This window comes from Apteryx mantelli, chromosome 19 (genome assembly GCF_036417845.1).
Source record: "Apteryx mantelli isolate bAptMan1 chromosome 19, bAptMan1.hap1, whole genome shotgun sequence".
NCBI classification, from domain to species: domain Eukaryota; kingdom Metazoa; phylum Chordata; class Aves; order Apterygiformes; family Apterygidae; genus Apteryx; species Apteryx mantelli.
Window position 1 is genome coordinate 3,261,602 of NC_089996.1, and position 23,399 is coordinate 3,285,000.

The 23,399-nt window shown below is 40.3% G+C and overlaps 1 protein-coding gene across 2 annotated transcripts; it reads left to right on the forward strand.

Moving 5' to 3' along the window:
• Window positions 1-1,197: 1,197 nt before the first annotated feature.
• NARF (nuclear prelamin A recognition factor) lies at window positions 1,198-23,172 on the forward strand. 2 transcript variants are annotated; one of them, XM_067308656.1, is made up of 12 exons: window positions 1,198-1,368; window positions 2,297-2,395; window positions 3,127-3,207; window positions 4,289-4,432; window positions 6,174-6,306; window positions 8,516-8,650; window positions 13,735-13,853; window positions 14,756-14,885; window positions 15,593-15,665; window positions 18,241-18,378; window positions 18,736-18,893; window positions 19,493-23,172. In XM_067308656.1, the coding sequence occupies exons 2-12, from the start codon at window positions 2,369-2,371 to the stop codon at window positions 19,732-19,734; spliced, it is 1,380 nt and encodes a 459-aa protein (XP_067164757.1). In that variant the 5' UTR covers window positions 1,198-1,368; window positions 2,297-2,368; the 3' UTR covers window positions 19,735-23,172. The 2 variants fall into 2 exon arrangements, with proteins under 2 accessions (XP_067164757.1, XP_067164756.1); XM_067308655.1 differs by lacking the exon at window positions 1,198-1,368 and having other exon boundaries at window positions 2,213-2,395.
• The last annotated feature ends 227 nt before the right edge of the window (window positions 23,173-23,399 follow it).

The following is a 23,399-nucleotide window of genomic DNA, read 5'->3' on the forward strand; positions in this document are numbered from 1 at the left end:
TGTAATTACATTGTTAAACTTTTAACAGCCATCTCAACAAACATTTGCTTCTCTGGATTGTGATGCCTGTTACAGACAGTTGCAGTGAAACAAGCATTTGGAGAGTTATGTTCTTCCGTTACAAACTTCTGCAGTCATGACTGTCTGTAGTTCTTGTACAGCATTATCATTTATGCCTAACGAATAGTTTTGTCTGTGGATTCAAGTATTTAGACCTAACCTGTAATAGGAAGAGATTTACCCAGTGCACTTGATAAAGGGAAGTTGCACTTTAAAGTGAAAATAGCATGGTTTTTGGAAGTTTGGTGGTTTTGTTCCTAAAAAAGCCATTTTATAGTTGAAAAACTTCTCTGCAAAGATGTAGGTGTATGCTTATGCATATCTCTTAGGCTGGAGGGTTAAGAGAGTGAGCAAAATGTGAATTGAACCTTTGTGCTTAAATATTATAACCTGATATTTAGAAGGACAAGCATTTTCACATAAATGTATAGTCATCTGAATTGATGCTCTGGGGGCCTGAGAGGTTTTGGAAGGGTGCTGTGCACGTTTAATAACTTTGTTATAGATGAGACTTCTTGATGTCTGTGTGGTAACAGCCTCAGTGTAGTTACAGAAATGGGAGATCATAGCATATTGGCTAAATAAAATGCTGCTGCCAATTTATGTGTTAAGTAACTTCAAAACCGTTCTTCCGTAAAAAATAATTGAGAGAGAACAAATATCAGAGGAAAAAAAATGCAAATTCATCTGGTGTAACTGTGCAGGACTGAAAAAAAAAATACAAGGGAGCGGCTGGCCGCGGGGAGAAGCCGCACGGAGATGCCGGTGAAGGCAAATCGCCTCTGTGACCTTTGCGGCCGCCAGGCCGGGGGGACCCCACCCTCGGGTGCTGCCGCGCCCGCAGCGGGGCTTTTGGGGCGCTGAAGGTCGCGCCGCGGCCGCGGCCGCTCCGCGCGACCCCGCGGCGGGGGCGGACACGTGCCCCGCGATCACGTGCCGCGCGCGGCCCCGCTCCCGAGCGCGCGGCCCCGCTCCCGAGCGCGCGGGCCCGGAGCGTCGACCGCCCTGCGCGGGGAGCGCTGCCGCAGGGGGGCGCGGGCGCGCGCGGGGGCGCTGCCGCCGCCGCTGCTGCCGCCGGCGGCGGCTACGTGACGGCGCTCAGGTCCACAATGGGCCCCGGCGCGCGGGGGGCGGGGAGGCGGCGGGCCGCGCCGGGAACGTGCCGGGGAGCAGCCGGCGAGGCGGAGGGGCGCCCCGCTCGCCGCCGCGGCACGCCTGGCGCTGCGCGCTGCCCGCCTCCGGCTGTCTCGCCGATGCGCTTCGTGCCTGCCGAGGACGCGGTTTACCGCCGGTAAAGCGAGCAGCGAGGTACGGTGCCCGGTTCTTCTTCTCCCAGCCCCCCCCTTTTTTCCTTTTTTTTTTATTTTGTTTTGTTTTACGGTGCTAACGAGCTGCACCTCGGGCTGCCCGTCCGGCGCGGGCGGGCCGCGGTGGGCGCCCCGGCCCGGCGCCGCCGCTCGCCCCAGCGCGCTGTGACTGCGGCGGGGAGCGGGCTTTGCCGCGATGGAGACGCGGCTGTTACGAGCCGGAGCCGGGGACCGGGAGGCAGGTTGGGGGCGATGCAGAAGCCCTGCCCGGGCTGGGTGGCGGCGGGGACTGTGCCCTGCCCCGGGGCTGGGGCAGGGGGCGCTGGCGGCGCAGTGCGGAGGGGCCGCGCTGTGGAGCGGTCTCGTCTCTGCGTTTCCAGAGGAGACCTTTCCTCCGTGGGTATCACTGCGAGGAGCCGGCTTTCCCCTGCGCATCTCGGCTCCCAGCCTTTTATTTATTTTTTTTTAGAGGGATGAGGGTTTTACCCTGTATCTCTTTCACGACTGTTGCACGAAGCGAAAAAAGCTTAAAGCCCCTTTGCCAAACGTACGCGCCCGCAAAGCCCCCTGCCTCCCCGAGCGAGGGCTGCAGACGCGAGCGCGGCAAGGGCGAGGAAAAGGCAGGAGTGGGGGCCTGGGCCGGGGCGCCCGGGCCGCAAGCCGGCAGCGCAGGGGCCGGCGGGCGTTTGTTGGCTAATTAAGCCGTAGTAAATTGCGGAACACGTGAGGGGCGCGGCGGGGCCGCCCCCGCCCCGGGGGCGCATTGGCTGCGGGGCGGCGTGGCGCCGGGGACCGCCCGCCCGCCCGTCGGGGGCGACGAGAGGAGCAGGAGGCGGGCACGGCGACAAAGGGCGGCGGGCGGGGGCGACGGCGACGCGAGGGCGGCCCAGCGGCCTCGGCTTACCTGCCTTGCCCCCGCTCTGCTCCAGCCCTGCAGGCGCGGCGGCGGGGAGCACCGCTGGGCAGCCGCGCGCGGGCCGGAGGGTGCCGGCGGCTCGCAAATGAAGTGCGAGAACTGCACCAAAAAGGTGAGTGCGGCGGCGGCGGGGCCCCTCAGGCGGGCGCTCGCGCTTCGGGGGGCGCGCGCCGCGCGGGGGGGGGGGTGGGGGAGCCGCGCGGCGGGGCCGTTAGGGGCCGGAGGCGGGGGGGGGCGGCGCGCGGCGGGGCCGTTGGGGGAGGCGGGGGGGGGGCGGCGCGCGGCGGGGCCGTTGGGGGCCCCCCGAGGCGGCTGCGGGCCCGTGTTGGTCCTTGCGCTGCCCCGAGGCAGGAGTTCGGTGTTGGCTCCAAGGTCACCGGCCGCTCTGCCAGCCGCAGTGACCCCGGGTGGCCTCGTGCCTTCTCGCTCAGCTGCTGCCCGGCTGCGTTTTGTTTTCTCTAGGCACGTTTTGGTAGCACACAAAGGAGGGGATTTCCCCCCCCCCCCCCGGAAAAGTATTAAATGTTGTCGTGTCACGGGTGTTCCACGTTGCCTCGAATGCTCGCGTAGGACTGTGGTTGCGCTGTATGTGGGGCTTGTCCTGTTTTTTATTTAATCTTCCCCTTGGGGGATAAAAACACTCAGAACTTTGAAACTGAAGCAAGTGAATTTCTGAGGAATTGTTTTCGCTATGGCAAATGCACATTGAAAATACAGCATCATGCATTTGACTGTCAAAACCATTTTAAAAAGCTACATAATTTTTTGATGATATGAACAGCAAAGATTCATTTTATTGAACAACTAACATTTTGCTTAATCTATGGATTTTCTTTGCTTCAGGAATGCAGTAAAAAACAGAAAAATGATGATACACAGAATACATCTGTTAATGCATTGACTTCAAATGCCGAATTTGCAGAGGTAATAATCCTTGTAAAAAAATTCAAACGTATGCTCTTATTTTTGTTCTCTGTGGCATGCCCCAAAGGGATGGCGTTACAGAGGGTTTTCAAGTGTACTGAGCATAAAGCACACTAGTTAACAAGCAGTGGTAGAAAATTATGAGCACTTCTACGTATCTCATAATATGAAAATAAGGAACCTTATAAAAAGGAATAAAAAACCCTTAGTATGCAAGCACTAAACAGAAGTTTAAGGTTTGTTTGTCTAAAGTTGTTTGAGTGTCAGAAAGAATGCAAATCTTGCCTCGAATAATCAGAACAGGGCTTGTAGGGAGAAAAGAGGGGTGCTTGACAGTTAAAATGCACAAAATGTGTTTTCATTTCTACATGAGACAAACTTATCTGTCAAAGAACAGTATGTGATCTGTAACTGTTTCCCTGGGAATGGGTTCTTAATTAACCTTGCACTTCTGTCCACCTCTATCCACAGATGTGCTGCTGACAATATTTTAGCCAGAATTATAGAACTCTTGATATTATAGTAAATGGTCAATTCTAAAGCTATATTCTGTTTTTTGCCAAAAGCTGCTCTTACCAAAGTCATCCTGCTGTGTGAAGCGAACAAAGTTCAAAAAAAATTAATGTTTTTTTCTTTTAATTGCAAACACTGCTAGTACTTGCTTGGGGAAAAAAACAAGCTAGTTGTTCCAGTTCTTGTGTTGCTATTAAAGAGGTTTAATAATTCAAATGAAAGGTTTCTCAATTGCTTGGTAAATTGATGGGGACTGTCAGTCCTGAAATCCAGTGCAAATCAGGTAACTAGAATGTGGACTTCAGGACTAAATTTAGATCATAAGTGTTTTGCAGTTTCACAGTAATAATAGGAGCAGTGCCATGGGGAAGGATGGAACAGATTATTTCTAAGTAGTCTTACATGTTACTCGGGCCTTATGGATTGTCTTGTTTTAAACAAAATAGAGCGTGCTTGCTCTTTAGATGTGTCATTACAGATATCCTGAAAATTGGTTGATCATTGTTAAATGTTTATTTATTTACATATGTGTATGTATACACTTCTTTTTTTTCTTTTTTTTTCCCAGAAAAATGAGTTTCATACTTTGGCTACTGCTAAAATACTCCTTAGCGACTGCCTAGCTTGTGACAGTTGTATGACATCAGAAGAAGGAGTAAGGGTTTTCCAGCAGAATCAGAAGGAGCTCTTTCGCATACTCAACCTTAATAAGGTAAATTGACAGAAATAGTACGCTGTTTTCTGTGAGGAGGAGGAAATTACAGAATGACTAAGCAACTTGGTTTCCCGAGGCAGATAATGTGAAGATTTGTCAGGATGTACTTTATATATAGAGGAAGTGAGGACAAAAGACAAGACGAATAGTGAAGTACTTAAAATAATTCTGCAGCAAAGAGGCAATATCACAGCACTGAACCTAAATGCCAGAAGAAAGTTACTGTACCTACAGAAGCAAAGTTTTTACAAAACACAACTACCTCATTACTGTAATAATAATTAGCCTATGGTTCAGTGTTTATAAATATGTATATCCTAGTTAGTGGGATTATCTGGATGTTTCTCATGGCAATGTGTCCACATAATATGAAGTTACCAAAGCCTAGTTTTTGAAAGTAGAATCGTTTTTAGTACATATTTGAGCAGTCTAGATTTGGAACATAAGTTGTTGGTCAAGACTCATGCAAAACAGATAAATGTGTTCTGTTGCTGTCTTATATTGTCTACTGAGATCTAGATTCCCTGGAAGGTAGTTAATACGTACAGTGCTCAAATCTTCAGATCTTGATATTGATTTAATTTTTTTGCTTCCATTCCAGACTTCTATGTTCTTACTTGGTAGGGAAAAGCTACTTCAGAATTGATGCTGTTTTTTTCTTAATATATACCTAAGTATCATCAATAAGAGTATCCTCACATAGTGATTCATTTTTCTTAAAACTAGTTTAAATCTCTGCACAGCATGATGATGTACATGACAAAAAGAAATAGCAATTGGAGATGATCAAGGAAAAAATACTAGGTCATGTGGGATCCTATCCAGAGAGAGTCCAAAGTTCACAATTTGGAGGCAGCCAGGTACCCTGAACAGAAGTTCAGAGGATCCTAAATAGGATAGTGAGCAAGGAAGGTACCTTACCAGTCAGTGAGGAGCTCTACTTCAGGGCCATTGTGTAGTGTTTAGGGTGTACAAACTATGATCTCTAACATTTCTAGAGCAAGGCTTGTCTGTGGCATATCTCCTAGTTTCTTTCAGGGATTCCGCCAGTGTAGGTACGAAACTCTAATGACTACAAAAACCAACTAAAACACAAGATTCATATTCAAATAAATGCCACAGTCACCAGCGCTTTACAACTGTGTATTACTTAAGATATTTTCAAATGGTTCTTCAGCGCTAACAAAACATTGTGCTGTGAATTGGTTTGTTTGGGGTTCTCGCAGGTTTTCCTCAACTTCTCCAATGAGAGAACCACAGAGGAACCTTTAACAAAAAGAATCGGATCCATAGTTTGCACAGTTGCATTTGTAACTTCAGATGCTCACACTCCTGGAAACATTAGTTTTAAATGCTTTTTAATATTAAACATACTGCTTTTTTCCTATTTGGGGATATTAGATTCTGCTAGGAATCAAAACTTTGTAGGTGCTGTATGTCTTTGAATTTTCCTTATGCCCTTAACAGACCAAACACAGGATTGTCCTAGAAGGGATGGGTTTCTCTGGATCATACAAAAACAAGGTGATTACAGCTCAGCATTGTCAGGACCAGAAGAACATCCTGTTCTGTCCTCAGGAAACATGGTAGCTGTTTCATAGGGATTTTCATGGTATGGCCACTGAAGCATAGGATACTGAGAAATAGCTTTCAGAAGTGGAAGAGGGAGGGAGAATAGAGAACTAACCTTGTTGTAATTACACACCTTGTTTTCTGTGTTTTCTGTTTTGTTTACCAGAAATGTGATACCTCAAAACACAAAGTGTTGGCAGTGTCTATATGCCCTCAGTCATTGCCTTATTTTGCTGCTAAATTCAGTCTCTCTGTGAATGATGCAGCCAGGAGACTCTGTGGTTTCCTCAAAAGTCTTGGTAAGTTTGAGTTTATTATGATGGTGGAGCGGAAAAGGGAGGTTATTTTAGGTTTTTGCTTCCCCAGCAGAATTATGTTTATTATGCAGTCATAAAATGCCATTACACAATCAGGTTTAGAGTTCAATTTAAAATGTGCTCTGTGATATTAGTGAGATACTGGTGCAAGTTTCAGAAATGGATGTGAGGCATTACCATGATGATAGGGGTCATAGAATAGGACATTATGGAGCTGTCTTAGCTGTCTGTCTTTTCCCCCTTGCTTCTGCAGGCTCTCTAGAAGCTTCACACTGAGATCAGGTTTTAATTTTTTTTTCTTTACAGACATTTTCATTCCGTTCTGAAAGACTGAGTTATCAGTTTTATTTTGAGTGTATCAAGAAAAAGTAAAATACAGTAGCATTTCTTACTTGATTTAATTCAAAGCACATGATCTGTGCTGCTTAAAGCAGACTAGCTTCCATCAGAAAGTAGATGTCTCAGGTACCCAGATTTTCTTTTCCATTTAAGAAGCAGAATTTTAAAAGTGAGACTTTTTAGGGCTTATCCTTGAAAGATGACTTGTATGAACAGGCAGAATTTAAAACCATTTACACATTGTGAAAGGCATGTAAAAATGCCTTTGGGTGCTGTTATGCCTTGTTGCTGTGCAAGCCTTTTTAGTAAAGGGGTTGGTATAAATAGATATGCCGAAGAAAGAGGGCTTATTTCTTTTCTGTTAGATGCCTGATAACTGAATTTAGAGAGGTCTGCAACCATAAGAGGTCATTTTGCTGAGGTAGGAAATAGTTGCAAATCAGCAGCCTCCTCAGATCTGGAGTTGTCTTCCTCTGCATCCATTAGGAGATGGAAAGAAAGAAAATGTGCAAGGTGTTTTTTTCAGTTAATTTCTGTAGCATTCCAAGAGAGGAAGACATACCTAGGAGAAACGAAAATGTGTGGTGAACAATGTGGCAATACATACCCTCACAGAACTGCAACATGTGATTTTCTGAACAAACAGAAAAGTAAGGAAGCCTAACTGATGAGTAGGGTTGTTTTTTTTGGGGGGGGGGGGAGGGGGGAAGAGGAAACTCATATTATTTTTTTTAGTATGTTTTCCCATAACTAAAACAAGTGAGTCCTTTAATTTGACTTTTCTCATGGGTGAAGCCTTTGCTACCGAAAGATCAAAGAGAGTTTGGTCATGAGTTTCAATAAGATTATTTTGTAACTCGGGAGGAGGGGAATTCTTACCCTAAATGGCTACTGGTCCTTTGACATTTTATGTCTGTAGAAGATTCTTAATTCTGTTTTTCTCTGTAATTTGAAATAACTTGCAAGAAGTGTGCTGTATCTGCCTATTTTATGTTAAAGTTGTATTTCCTTTGTTCTTTATAGTGTATGCTCTATGAAATTGTAAAAAATACATATATGTAGTTTAGTTTACAGTTTGCCTGTTGCCTGTAGTTTAGTGGGTTTTTGTTTTGTGTGTATGTTTTTTTGTTTGTTTTTTAACATACTTTGGGGAGGAAGGAGGGTAATAAACCTGTAAACTGTTGTCTTCCTTACAATATGTTTTTATGTATCTCTGTACCCAGTATACAGTATTTTCTTCATCAGAAAGGAATGCTAAGTTCTGGTGGGTCCCAGTTTTCTTAGAAGACTTTAATTATCTTTGCTTCCCTTGCTGCAGGGACGTGTTCAGTATTACGTACGTGTATAGGGAGTACATAAACAGATGGAAGGTCTTTACTGTGTTGGTGATACACTTGTGTACCTTCACAGGCAACTTCAGCAGTGGAAGATATGCCTGTTAGTGGGATATGTAAGTTTCTGTGGATAAAAAATGTGACTTTAGCATGTCTTTAAAAGAATGCTCACTTTCAAGAGTCACTGCCTATAGCCCTGCTATCTTGAGATACCCTTCAATTAAAAAGCAGATACGTGCTCAATGACAAGCTTTTCATAAGAAAGCAGACAGCCATTTGAAATGTTGCTAGTCAGCATTAACAAGTTGTTACTTCTTTTAAATTCAGGACACAAACAAGATAGTCTTTTCAATGTATGACTTTCATTTTTGACTGTACTACTTGTGAAAATTTGTAGAGGATAAAGAGTATGTCCACTGATCTTATTAGTTTTTTTAATAGACCTGGGACTTGGGAAGAAACCTGAGAGATAGAAAATGTTCTAATAATTCACTTTTCCTTACCACTTTGTTTCATAGGGGTGCATTATGTATTTGACACCACTATAGCTGCCGATTTCAGTATCCTGGAGAGTCAGAGGGAATTTGTGCAGCGGTATCAACAGAGGAACCAGGAGGAACATGCCTTACCAATGTTTGCCTCTGCTTGCCCTGGTGAGAATTGGTTTCTCAAACCTTTCTGCACTTCAGCCTAGTCTCACTGGAACCACCAAGGAACTAAGAACAGAGTGGTTTTATTTGGAAACCTTACAGAACTTGCAGCTTTTTGGCTTTGCTTTTGAAAGACACTGAATCTTGCAGTACATGGTATATGCTACCTATCGTGCTGGTCGTCCTTGGTGTGTTTTAATGCAGTGTTAGTTTGTCCTGTTTTCTTTGAGCTATTGGGAGGGCAGAGTTTGTTACCACACATCATCATCAGCAGGTTTCCCATATGCAAGTAAGCTGGCACAGCCATAAATGTGAACCATGCAGACAAGAATGTGTGTGATCATGTTGGATAAGGTATGTGCTGATTCAGTACAGCTCCTGTGCAGTCAGATACAAAGGTTCCTATAAGTTCCCTATCTTCATCTTACAGTTGTCTCCTGTTGAGCTCTGAGAAAGGTATGGTGTGTGAAGTCTGTTGTTGCTCTTTCTGAAAATGAACCTTGCAAAGTTCACAGCTTCTGCTAGAAAAGGAATCTGAATGAGCAATTTCCTGTGCCAGTGCTTATACCTGGAATCTAGTAGCCAGTTGTATTTCACATCGCTTCTATAGAAGAAGCATGTGAAATATGAATATATGTGAGTGTCTGGATAGTAAAACAGGTACAGGAGCACTGAAGTATTCAGTGCTTTGTGTAAGGCCTTAGGAGGAATTTGACAGAACTAGAGTTAAGACTGAAGAGTTGCTAGCTGCTGTGTGTATGCCCAGACCACAAAGTTTAACATATCCTTCCCTTATTGAAAACAACCTTTAAGGAAAGAATACCTTTGCTAATTGATATGATTAAACCGTAACTATGTTTATCTTATGCAAAGTTTTGAACTTGTCATTTTGTCACTTGCATCTAGGGGAAAGTAGAGAGTGACATTCTTATTGACTGTGAGAGGTGATGTCTAAAACCTGCAAAATAATTCCAACTTGAAATGTCACACTTCTGAGAATTTTGCACCTGAGATATGTTCTGTTATGAACAGAATCTGCATTTATCACAACTGAAAAGATGTAGTACATCCCAGTCTTTCTCTGTCCTGGTTGTTTACTTCTTGCATTTATTAGCACACTATAGTTTGAGTTTCCCTGTATGATCAGTCAGTGTCTTAATTAAAACACCAATATGAATAAGGGGGCAAAAGTCATTCCTTTGTCTAATTCTCCCCTCTCCAGCCCCGCCCCAATAAGTTTGCTGTGGTGCTTTTCAAAAGGTTTTCTAGGAGAAATACAAAAATATTTCTAACTTTGGAATAACTGAAGTGGATTATATTCCTTTAAAGAAATGTTACAGTTAAAGAGTGAATTAGAGTATGTGTTCGGTAGACTCCAGAATTTGCTATTGTCCTTGATGTAAAGTTTAAAGTTTAATTACTGAGAATTATACTTGTACTTTGTTTATTCTCTGTATGCTCCAGTGGAAGTATCTGGGTTATGCATTAGGAATTGTATATATGTATCGGGAGGAAAATGCCTCTAGGCTTTTCTGTTAGTAAGTGTTATCTCCTATCTTCAGAAGCAGACATGCCATATGCTGCTCCCCCCCCTTTTTTTTTTCGCATGCAACCTGTGAAGTTGAAACATCCCCCTATTACTCATCTTTGTCTTGTTGTTGGTTGATTTAAATTCAGAACCTAAGGAATTTTTTTAGAACTTCTTTTGGAATAATTTTAATGTTCTGCACCTAGAAACAGAGCTGAGATTATCTGCCCCTTTTATTGGAATTATTTAAAAACAGGTAGTGGAGAGCTTTTTGGCCTTGTCTGTTCCTGTTTTCAGTGCTAGTCATGCTGCTAGCGATCTGCTGTGGTGTAGATGTGAGGAGAGGCTTGGGTGTTTACAGTGCCAAAAAACTGAACTGAAATACCACAGCAAAACCATCCTGAAAGTGTGTGACGCTTCATTCCCATTGGTAGCAAGTATAGAAAAATTTCGTGATTGGTCATCTTTAAAGTAATTTTTTTTTCCTGACTTCAGTGGTCTGGGTCCATTTTCTGTTCCTTGTTCTCCTTCCCCCTGTCTGTCCCTAGATTACACAAACATTTTCCCAGAAATGTTGTTTGAGTGTGTTTGTTTATCACAAGATTGTTTTTTATATAGCTTTGTAGATACAAGGTCAATGGGAACTGAAGTGTAACTGCTTTACTCTTACTTATCTTTGGGTGCAGCTTTCCACAGATTGAAATATTGACCTGTGTAGTAGTGGTCTGTGGTATAAAATCTACCCCGAGTGAAAGAGCATAGCAGGCATAGCCCCAGAACCAGATAAAAGGGCATTTTATTGTCTGTCTTAATTGTTTTTACTTTTCCTGCTATTCTCTTTAAAAAAAAAAAAAAAAAAGTGGAAAAACTTTTTGCTTTTATTTCCTGCTCAAAATACAACATGGCAACTACTGATTTTGTGTGTAATACCTCAGAAATAATTACTTCTCTTCCTTAGTTTACCAGATTAGTAACCAACATTGAGCACTTGCTCTAGGAACCAGCCAGTGTTTTTAAAGCATTGTCAACCTCTGGTAATTCCTAAAAGATAAATGGGGCAGGCTTACAGATATGGGAAGAGCATAACTATTGGGGATTCCCATGCTGATGTCCCAGTGAATCAGACTCATCTCCTTTTACAGGAATGTGGTTTTAGAGTAGTGAACGCTATTCTGCTTATTTTTTCTGCACTTTATAGTGATGCATCGATATTTATAGCATAGGTCTGTACATGACCTGTTTGCAATAAGCCACTAAAAATAATGTATGTTCTGAAGTACATCTGTAAGAACCTACACAGTGATTTGTAGGGTTTCTTTTTGTTCTTCAACCCTAACACAAAGCAGCAAATGGCCAAGAATCTGAATGAACTTATGAAGGGTGCAAGTCTGTACGGGTACAGATGTACGTTGATGTAAGAACTTAGTATTTTAGGCTTCCTGTAACTGTGGCTGTGGAATTCAGCCCTGTCGATGATTAGGCAGAAACAGCTAGTGCATGTGTGAAGTGCAGATAAAAGCCTTGTATTGCTCATTCACCAAGGCTGCCTGTAGAATTAAACAATGACTAATGGTCACTGTGGAGCTGGAACTACTGGACATTTGTTCTGTCTACTGCAAAGGAAAGAAACAATTTAAGTTACTTTAGGCAATATTTGGCAGCAGTTTGGGGGGATTTAGTGAAATTTTCTTCTAGTTTGCGACTACGATATTCAAAACATTCAGCCTCTGAAAATGAGCTGCATAGTTAAGAGTGCTGTGGTGATTAATGGTAATCATAGTTGCAGTTTAAAGGAAGAAGAATGCTGAGGTCCAGAAATGCTGCCAAAGCGACCAGAGGTAGAATGTCTATTAATTAAGAAAAAACTGTCCTTGTTTTGTTTGAAGCAGCATTTGTTCTGTTTTGACAGCACGTGAGACTAAATATGCACATCATGCAGAATATGCTAATCTAGCCTTTATACCAAGCACCAAGAAATGAAATCCTTTGTTGTAGATAATACCTTAGACTTATACTGCTGGTTGATATTGAACATTAAGCAAACTTCTATTAAAAAATCAGCAATTCAGCACAGCCCTGACATGTAAATCTGTAGTCTAGCTTTTTTTTTAGAATATAAATGAATGCTTGTGCAAGATCATGTGCATCTTGGATGAGCTTTTCCATGTGGACAAGTATCTCTTAATCCCAAAGTATATACTTGAATTGGGCATATTAAGCAGGTGGAGGATCCTCATGTTTCCTGAACATTTATACCTTCCCACTTTCATCAGTAAAGGTTTATTATGCTAAACTCCAGAAAACCATTGCTCTTCCATACAGACAAACCATGTGAATACCACTTGGATTACAGTTTTGTGCTGTCACTGGCCTTCATGCCTGTATTTTGAATTGAACATATTTATAAATAACTGATAATCTCTTGAATTCAAGTTTAACAGTTAACCTACAGGTATTACCTTTCCTGGGTAGCATGTACCTTGCAGCAGTTTTTATCTTATTTAAACACTGGTCTGATTGAAGATAAAAGATGAAATGAGACTTTTTTTTTTTTTTTTTGGACTCCTCCTTAGCACCAGAAGCAGCAAACTTCCTAGAGGGCTGGGCCTAACACTACTGCACCACTTAGCTACCTGGTTCTGAGTTCATGTAGATGAAGCAAAATAGTTCCAAACTTGCAGTGAAAGATGCTGGACTCTTGTTTTCAGTAAGAGTTACAGTGCCTAAGAGATACACACCCCAGATATCTTAATCTGCTCATTAATTAGTTCCTCTTCTAGAAAATGGGGAATAATAGAGCTGCTCTAGATATTGGGGGTAATGTGAGGATAAACTAATAGTCAAAATGCCAAAGGAGTTTGGTAAAAGGGAGAGGGAGTCTTAAGTATCTAAGACTGAATGTTGAATATAGAGAGATTTGAGTTGATGACTCTGTGTGGCGGGGGTGTTTCTAAATAGGGTTTGGCTACCCTGACAATAGTAAAAGAAGCCTTTCTCCCCTTCCCCCCCACCCCCCGGCATAATCCACGTCCATTTTAGATAATACTTCATTTCATTCTTCTCTTCTAGAGAAGGCAAGCTTGGTACATGGATATTAAATCTCAGGAAGCAAAAGGTTACAGTTAAGCAGCTGAACAGAGTACGCTTGCTGTAGTATCTGCTGATCCAAGGGTGAGGTCTAGAATATCAGCTTATTTTTTGTTGCCTGGGGTCCTATTCTTCTTCTAAAGTACAGATTTAACAAAAGGGTGTAACAGATTGTTCATTCAGTGGTCTTTAGGTCTAGAATTAATGACACGCTGGATTATCCATAGCCAATTGTAAACCATTGTTAACAGTGTCTTGAGGTTTTCTACAGTTCTTAAGGCGGGGCTTCCAGTCTACACAGACTGCATTTTCAAAGCAGAAATGTTGCTTCTACTTGCATAAATAATAGCTTGCAGAAACATCCTACTTACTGTGAAGTTCTCTTCATTTTTAAGAAGAGCTTTGCTATTACTGTTGTCAGCTTGCCACATTTACATTCCGCTTCACTGACTTTGATTTGCTGTCATTCTAGGTTGGATCCGGTATGCTGAAAGGGTACTTACCAATCTTGTGACCTCTCACATTTGCACTGCAAAGTCTCCACAACAGATCATGGGCTCCCTGGTGAAAGGCTACTTTGCCAGGCAGCAGGTAACTAGTTTTGCTTTATTTACCTTTACATTTTTCTAAAAAGATGGGTTAATAGGTTTTAATACTGAAACATGCATCTTACTGTGCTATAAAAAGATCAAGCATCTTTCTGGACTGTTTGTCCTTCACTTGAGGAATGAATTGTGCTCTGTTCCTATGCAAGTATCTATGATACAGAAAAAGTACAAAGAACCTCATTTTATGCAATGTGCTGTAAGCTGGCAGCAATTCTTGTGCTCCCAGTGCAATATGGGTTTAGATATTTATGCATAATATTAAATCCAGGTTGGCTAAAGAGATTTCTTGTTAAATGCTGCCTTTGGAGTTCTATACCATAGCCAAAACAGGGAGCAGAGGAAAATAATGTAGAAATTATTCTGTTTTCCTGTATCAAGAAAGAACATTGCATCCTAGAAACTGAACTTTCTCTCTTCTCAATTGTGCATATTGAAAAAGTTGCCATTCTTTTTACATATTACACTTATATAATCTGGATGCAGTAAAATTTAGGAAAGTATCACTTTCTCCACGTGAATACAGAAATGTTGATGGACTTGCTGTGGATGAAAGTGGAGTGACAGAGCTGGAAAACAGAATTCTGAAGTCTTGACTTCCTTCTGACTGCCTTGAAAAACAAATGCAATAAAAGCTGTGCAAAATGTGGTCTGAAGGAATAAGCCCAAGTTTCAGTCAGAAGACTCTTGAGTTTGGATGATTGTTGCTCATGCTTTGACTGTTGGCAAATGACTTCGTCTGTGTGCTGTAGTCTTCCAGTTTATCACCAGGGGCTAATTATTAGTATTACCTGTATAATGCTTATGGTGATATTTTTCATCCTTGTCATCCCTGAAGCTGTCTTTGCTCTTCATGGAGTTCGCATGTTCTTTTTTTATGTCCCACAGAATTTGTCTCCTGATAAAATTTTCCATGTAATTGTGGCGCCTTGTTATGACAAAAAATTGGAAGCCTTGCGGGAAGATTTCTACACTGCCTTGTATAATTCTCAAGAAGTTGATTGTGTTCTAACATCAGGTTAAAACTTCTTTAAACTTACTATTAATAAAGCCATACATGAATTTGCATTGTTAGAATAGCCTTTATCCTGGACTCTGTTTTTTCAAGCCTGTTTTAGTGGAAGGATAAGGCTGGCTTTTTTTTCTGCTTTAAAAAGAAGTATCCTTTCTTGTGCTTCTGGCAGTAGAGGTATTGTGTAGGGTAAGTGCAAGCAAGAAACACAATTTGAGTTGATACTCATCCGAAAACAAGATTCAGATATTTGTTCTTGTTAACCCCTTGAGAAAGGCAAGAGCTATGCAAATTCATATTACAATCTTGCTCGTTTGTGCTCACCAATTAATCTCCACTGGAACTATTCTTAACTTTCCAAACGCATGGCACCAGTGGCTTTTTGGTGTGGCTCTTGTCTCTAGGTCTAATGTCCAAACAATGTATCCTCCTTTTTTTTCCCTGCGGTATAGAAACTTCTTCCAAATTTTATGCCATGGAAAGGCTAAGGATATCGTTATTTAAGGTTTGGAGGAAATTGAAGGCCTTCAGGGCTGGAAGTGCCAGGCTTCTTGGTTACTGGAGGGAACCAACACTAAGAATGGGAGGATGTGACTGTAAACATCTGTAAACATGTAAACATGTAGGTGTTGGAATATTGATCTCTTAAATGGAGACGCAGCAAGTGCATTTTGCTTTGTGTTGAAAGTAAAATGTCATACATTTTTCTACAGGTGAAATTGTCCAAATAATGGAACAGAAAAATGTGTCTATGAAAGATGTGACTGAAGTAGCTGTAGATAGTTTGTAAGTAGTTTTGCTGTGGATTGCTTTGTTATTTTGATGACAAATGACAAAACCTCGAGCAAATGCAACATAAATGTAAAATTTCTCAAAGGGATGTTTTTCCTTTTGAAGGAAAGAAAAAGGAAAAAGCCTGCATCAAAGCCTGAACATACTGAAGTCTTTCCCTTTGTATAGTAACTAAAAAAAAAAAAGTATTTTTAGATGCATATTGCTAAAAATAAAGGTAATGTGAAACAGTTAATACTATATCGATTAATCTAAAACAGGTAATTTGAAACAGCCCCTTTCAAAATGATTTATGATTTTTGAAGATACATAGCTTTTTATTTATATTTTTATTGCAGAGATATTAGATTCAAATACTAGATTTGACAATATCAAGTTCATGACTTGCTAGTAAGTGTGACTATCTAAGGGTGTTTGACCCCATTCTTCTAAAGCTTTCCTACGCTTAAGCATTTATAAAGTTGAACAATCTCATCTGCCCCCCTCCCGCTGTCTGCCCGCACGCAAGGATATGGCGGGATGTCATCATGGGGCTGACCATCTGTTCTGTGCTTCCCTCTCATTCAGATCAGCATCTTGACAGTAAATTTCCACTTTTCTGTAATACGTCCATGTAGAATTAACATAAATAGTACCCTTTCAGAAAATGCTAAGTCAGTTCTATCCTAAACAGAGTAGCTCAGTTTTTCAAGATTAGATAAAATGAAAGCATACTTTAGGGTGAAGTCTTGTAGACAAAAATCACACAAAGCATTAACAAGATCTTGTTTACCCACTGCATGACTACCTCAGAAAGCAGCATGCATGTTATCTCAGTTACAAAGGCAGGTCTTCCAGCTTACTGATCTTGGTTCAAGTGTGACAGATGTTACTTGGTCTCTTTACAGGGTGGTGGTTAGTAGTGGAGCAGTAAACATGCTTTCTTGCACAAAATGGAAGAAAATTCTTAAATCCTTTTAACTTTCAGTTAGTATCCTACAGACCTTGTCTAGACTGGGGAGATGTGATACAGTGGTAGCAATTTCAGTACTGTGTGTATAGGATAGCTTCTACCATTACTTCTACCAGAAGCTGCTACATTGATAGAAAATTACACATATAAAGTTCTTGCAGACATAATCACATAGAGGTAGTCATCTACTTCTAAATCAGCTTCTCCAATTGAAGAACAAGCTCTTACTCAGAATGTATGTGTCTTATTGGATCAGTTTATATTGGCGAATAAGGTTTTTGTTTTTTTTTTTAAAAGGACTAATCTGATAATTTGGCTCAAGCTGTGAAACCTGATGTCATTAAGTTTTGTTATTCTTGGGTCCTCAAAGTAGACTTTCAGAGAAATTAATATAACTTTAACTCCTCTTCTTAAAACAAGTTATAACACGGCAGCAATTTGTGGTGAAGTACTTGTGATTTTTAGTATTAGAAAAGTAGCATGAACAAAGTAACTTGCATTTGAGTTCTCGGTTAATTTTTACATCTAGAGAATGTTAGGAAATAGCAATTGGCTAAAATTAGGAGGCAGTATCATGAAGCGAAATTGCCTGATGTTATATTAAAAAAAAAAATTGCAATACTTAAGTAAATGTAATGGTGTGGTTTAGAGGGGATATACATACCAGATTTTTGAACTTCAGTGATTAAACTCTGGTTATTACAACTTCAATATTTTTAGTAAGGTGTTTTCAGCAGTAGTTCTTGCTTTAGTTTCCCAGTCAAATGCCATGCTCAGGCAAGAAAAAGCAGTATAGATCAGGAGAGGTCATGGTTGGGTGTTCCAGGAGGAATAAATTAGACTATAACTAGAGATGCTTTTATGTGTGAGAGCAAAAGCTCTGTCTCTTCATTAATCTGAAGAAGAAAAATTCTTTCTGAAACTAGCCATACCAGTCACCCCTAGCAATTTCTCTTTTGCTCAAAGGAATAGGAGCCTGTAGAGCTGCAGTCTTTGGCTTTCACCAGCATGTAATGCAGTACAGCTTGTACTACAGCCACTTGTGTTCGTCAGTGCTCTGTTTTTAATGGGGGAGGCATAATATGGCCCTTTGCTGAATTACAAATTCCCACTTGAATACTTGTCTCCTACCTGTAGTGTTCACAGCAGGACAACTGCTTGCATGAGCAAAGGCTTGTAACTTCTGAGATACTTTTAGATCTTCCCAGGTTAAAAATGTTTCATGATAAGGTTAATCTTCTAAGTACTTTTCATGCTTGTATTTGGTTGTTTTAACCCAAAATGTCTCCTGAGCGATGAATGGCTGTTAACCAAGTCTTTAGATGGTATTGGGCATGCATTCTTTTAAATTACTGTTGCTTGAGGTTTCTGAACATGTAAAGTTCTGCATCCTTTTTTCTTTCTTTTTTTTCTTTTTTTTTTTTTCCCCTACCACTGTGCTGCTGCCCTAAAGAGTTTGGGTTTTTTTAGGGTCTAACAAATAAAAATGTTACTATTTCCCCACTCACTGCTATAAAATGCTTCTTTTGGGAGGGAGAGAAGGGAAAGAATAAATTTTACTTTCTTGAAGGAATGAAATTTTTGAGTTGATCTTCTTTCTTTCTGCTGTTTTCTAAGGTTTGGTGAAATAAAGGAGGGAGATGTAGTAAGGCATGATGGGAAGACATCTGATGGTTACCTGGAGCACATTTTTAAACATGCTGCAAAGGAGCTTTTTGGCATGGATGTCAAAGAAATCACTTACAAAGCATTAAAGTAAGTTGGAATTCTGTACTCTCTTATGTAGGATGGGCTAGTTGGAGCTACAGTGAACTTTAATGCAGTTACTACTAACCTGATTCAGCCCTTATGGATTATAAACCTGTAAATTTATTGCTGTGAAGTAGCTGTTTCTGGCTTTAATTTTATTAATAATGTACCTGCCCCTAAAGTGAGGTATGCTTTTATCCTGAAAATTCTACCCAACTTCTATTTCTAGTTTCTAAACTGTAGGTAAAGACTTCACATTAATCCCACTGTTATCCTACTTTTCTATTCTCTTACAAGCATCTGAATACAGACTTTCTTTTGGTAATTACAAGGGTTTAAAATCTTCCCTGTATATCTTTGCAGGAACAAGGACTTTCAAGAAGTTACCCTTGAAAAGGATGGTGAGACACTGCTGCGTTTTGCAGCAGCTTATGGCTTTAGAAATATCCAGAACATGGTTCTGAAGTTGAAAAAGGGAAAGTTTTCATACCATTTTGTAGAGGTCCTTGCCTGCCCAGGAGGTAAGAATGATAGTGGATCCACAGCCCTCCTGCACACACACCTTGAATCTCAAAGGAAGGTTGTGTTACAGGCAGGCACTTAATTTGATTCCTTCTTATTTTAATAATCTAAGATGCTTACTACTTAGTGAATGGTCTGGAATACCAACTACCCGTATAGGATTGGCTCAAACGTTGATTGGGTTTTCTAAAATTAAACACAGTATTATTTGCTCTCCACTGACCTACAAATAAGTCACAGCATGGTCTTTCTGATTATTTCAAACTTCAGAGGAAAGACTCTGAAATGGTAGATGCCAAGGGCGAAAAAAGACATGGAATGTAGTTAAGATCATAAAGCAAGGCAAAGCAAAAGATTGTTTCTACGGAAAGCTCATTTACATTAAGATGCTGTTGTTGATGCTGAAGTTGCTTTAAGTAAATAAAAATCCTGACAGGGGAGGGATGCTAGTTTTTGTAAAAAGACAAAGAGTGGTTTTTTGCCATTTTTTTTCTTTTTCTTCTCTTTAGAGCACTATGAAAACATTTTCTAAGCTAGTATAGTCTTTCTGCTCATAGCAAATATCCATCACCCTTGTGGGCTTTTTTCTTTTCTTTAGGGTGCTTAAATGGAAAAGGCCAGGCCCAAACTGAAGATGGAAAGCCAGATAAAGCACTACTTAACCAGATGGAAGAAGTGTACGCTGCAATACCTGTTAGGCTTCCAGAAACCAACATGCATGTACAAAAGATGTACCAGGACTGGTTGGAAGGAATGGACTCCAAGAAGGTCCAGGAAACTTTGCACACCAAATACAGTGCAGTAAATCAAACAGCAAGCAATCTGGATATCAAATGGTAACAAATCAAACTTGCAGAAGATTTGCTTAGGTTAGTTACAGATTCAGCACTGGAAACATTCTATGCAATTGCAGATGCTATGCACTAGCTGAATGAGTGAGTGAGATGCTTTCCCTAGTTATTACTTGTGAAGAACCATTGCTTTTTTGAAAACAAAATGAAAAATCTCTGAAAGCCCTGATTCCTGCCATTGTCTGTTAACTCTTATTGTGTGTAATCTCCTGTGTACAATGGATTTCTCTGTTCAAAATCACCATCTTGCAAGGTACGTAAGCACTTTCTGCCAGGTGCAGGAAGTGTAATTCTTGGTGAAGCTACTCCAGATTGAGGATTCCTTTCACTTCAAAACAGGCTGCCCCAAGAAGGCAAGATCATCTTATTCCTAGGTATGCTATCCCTTTCGTTGTGTGAAAACAGTCATCATGAATTCTAATGTTGTTGTTGCAGTTGTTGTATAGTAACTTGGGATTTACTTGCCTTGTTAACCAAAAATACTTTACAATGACAAGTGTGTATATGGGGAAATGTAATGACTTAATTTATGCCTTCTGTATCCTTATTTTACTAAAAATTGTTCAGTTCCAAAGTAGTGGCATCATTCCCTGCTGATGCAACATTTTGTAAGGAACAGGATGCTTCACATAAACTGAACTTTGGAAATTAATGCTAAGTGTTTATAATGCAGTTCTTAATTAAAAACAGGGGCAAATAGGTTGGTACAAAAGGAGGAGTTCCCCCCCCCGCCTTCACTTTTCTTATAAACTTGCAGCTAGGAAGAATGAGGCTGTCTACTTTGTCTGGCTTCTTTATGAAACACTCACTGTTAGGTGAGCCTGGGCATACATACTACAGCTTTGGTAGATTCAACCTCAGCCAGAATTACAGCACTTCCATTCTTTCATACTTTGGGTTCACAGAATACCAGATTGTATTCAAAACTTTAATTAATCTCCATGTTAACAGACTTACGGAAAAATAATGTCATGGATAACTAAAAATACTAAAAACGTATTAGGCAATGCTTGTGAGCTCATCAAAGCTGCTACACATGGGCATCATGAATTTTGGTGCACTTTTTATTTTTGAGGTTTGTTTCAGAGGGGTGTTCAAGAATGGACAAAAATCAAATTACTGCTAACTTCAGGTTTTCCTCTAACATCAAATTTGTTCTTGACTAACAGCCGTTTTGAAACTAGGAAGGTTTCAGCTTTCCTTTTCCAGTCTGAAAGTGCAGATGGGCTTTTCTTAATCACTTCAAGAAGTGTTTGAATGCATCTTCATATAAATTTCTTAAATGATATAACTGCTTGTATGTGCAAGATCTAATACTAGAAGAACCTGTGTATTTTTGAAATCAGCATCTAACTTGCACACAGTGGATGGGATTAAGGCGTCGGTGAAAGCAATGCAAGTTCTGGCATTGGCTTAAACAACAGAGGCTCAAGAGGAGAGGGAGAGATTTTAAGTACGTTATCCTGATGCCAAGAAATAGTCAGTTTAATGTGAAGGTGTTAAGGGTTGCAGCTTTGAAGTAAACCTCCTTCAGCTAAAATAATAAAACATTTCACTTTGAGGGATGTTCTCTTTCAAGTGCATGAGTTTGACTACTCTGACTACCTGAATGAAGACAATGAGATTATACCCATAAATTAGCCTTTGTAAGTTATGTTTCTTGTTTTAATAAAAACATTATTCTTAAATGGTGCAATATCAGAAAATCTACAGAAATCTACCTCTGTACAGGAAGGGAGTCCAGAAATCCTGGGAAGACCTAAATAGACGAAACCGTAACAAATATCTGCTAAAGAAGGACGGTGGTGTTGAATAAATTTCTGAACAGATTACTTTTAGAAGCAACATACAACTCCTTTGATCACATTTGCTTTATCTGTTTCCCTCAAATTTCCCCAAATTCCCTCAAAATTTTCAATAGAATTATCCTGTAATAAAGTCTTGTTCTATGCTTGTATAGGCATATGTTTCTATGTATATATGGTTATAGCTTGATAGCATGTTTAAATTATTGCTTCAGTTCTTTGTAAAGTATGCTTATTTTTTATGTGCATATACTGGATAAAATGGTACAAAAAAGTTCAGTTTGCTTTTCTGGTAAGATGTTACTTTACTAAGCTACAAAAGAGCTATTCTACCCCTGTACAGCTTTAAACCTATTTGTCTTCTGTAGCTGGCACTGCTGTACATGCTCTTTCTTGCCATTGTGCTTGCCTTTTGCACTGAAGAGCCTCACTTTTCATACTGGTGGAAGACTACAGGAATGGGACAATAAATGAAATAAATCTGTCTACAAGATACTATGCTGAACTCCAACTACAAGGGAAAGTTGGTGGCTCAATGCATAAAAATGATTTTTTTTTTTCAGTTGAATCCACTAACGCTTCATCTACCGAATATTTTAACCTATTGAGGAAGTAGTAATGTAAAAATCTAGTAGAATATTTGCCTGCACAATATCCTTTTAAGGAAAAGGAAGGCATCTAACTGAACAGCTTTTAGTGGCTATGTGGAATGTATGTATTATAATTAGTGACTTACAGTGATTGAGACTTGGTCAGCTTCTGTTTTATAAGACTCTTTGGAGTAAAACTGATTTTAAGCTTGTAAAACCCTCTTCTGTAAACAGCCAGTTTGAAAAACCTTGTTTTCCCTAACTATAAGTCTTCCCCCTCCACCTTCCTTCACTGATTTTTTGTTTTTGTTTTGTTTTGTTTTTTAAGATTAAAATTGGAAAATCTTGTTGCAACTTCACATATAGTGAATGACTTGCCTGAGACTTGATTCTGGCTTTTAAATCTTCATTTGGGAAGTGAAGTTTATCGTTGTTGATAATGTGTCTCTAGACACACTGTCTGAAACTACAGTATTCAGTTTTATGGTAAGATTTTCAGCAACTAATAGTTTTCATTGCTGATGTCTTTTTTAGCAACAGATAAAGTTTCTAGTGTGGTCACAGCCATAGTGCTTTACTTCTCAGTTGAATGTTGTGCTGAGACAATCTGTCTCTAGATTTATTTTTAGAAAAGACTAAATTGAAGAGAGTGGGGGAGAATGACTTGAAATGCTAAACTGTAATTTGGAAATTGTCTTGGGGTATTCCTGACTGGAGCATATCAAGCAGTAGATACCTTGGGTTATAGTACTTTATTCCCGAGACTACAATGCATATCCCTTGCGGCAGCAAAGTACTTTTGCCACATCTTGTCCAGTAAGTTTGCCACAGCCACTGCACCTCATATTTGTTTGTCCACTAGAGTTTATGAAGATGGACATGAGTTATGATACCACTTAAAATGACGGATGTATCTGTATGCAGCTGTCTTAAATGGATTATATTTGGATAATGTACATTTATCTAAATTTTGGTGCTTTGTAATCAAATGGAGCATGACCACAAATTGTCCTAATAAATCTTGATACTGAATTACATAGCGATTCTGTCTCATTCCCCATAAAAGCTTGCCTCAATTCTTAAGTACACTTTATTCTAACATACCTGCTTATTTGATGAATTTAGCTTTCTAAAAGTCTGTAGCAGTAATACTGCATCAGTATTCTAGATTACAGCTACACTTCAAACCATGCTCTATAGAAGGAAAAACTTTCTGGATCATGGTTGTAAAATAATGCATCAAATCTTTGTAAGGCAGA

Bases quoted from the DNA above. Each gene is read 5' to 3' on its own strand.
- NARF (XM_067308656.1), top strand. From the start codon at position 2,369: ATGAAGTGCGAGAACTGCACCAAAAAG. The intron at 3,208-4,288 runs GTAATAATCCTT...TTTTTTTCCCAG, and splicing joins CAAATGCCGAATTTGCAGAG to AAAAATGAGTTTCATACTTT. The intron at 6,307-8,515 runs GTAAGTTTGAGT...TTTGTTTCATAG, and splicing joins TGGTTTCCTCAAAAGTCTTG to GGGTGCATTATGTATTTGAC.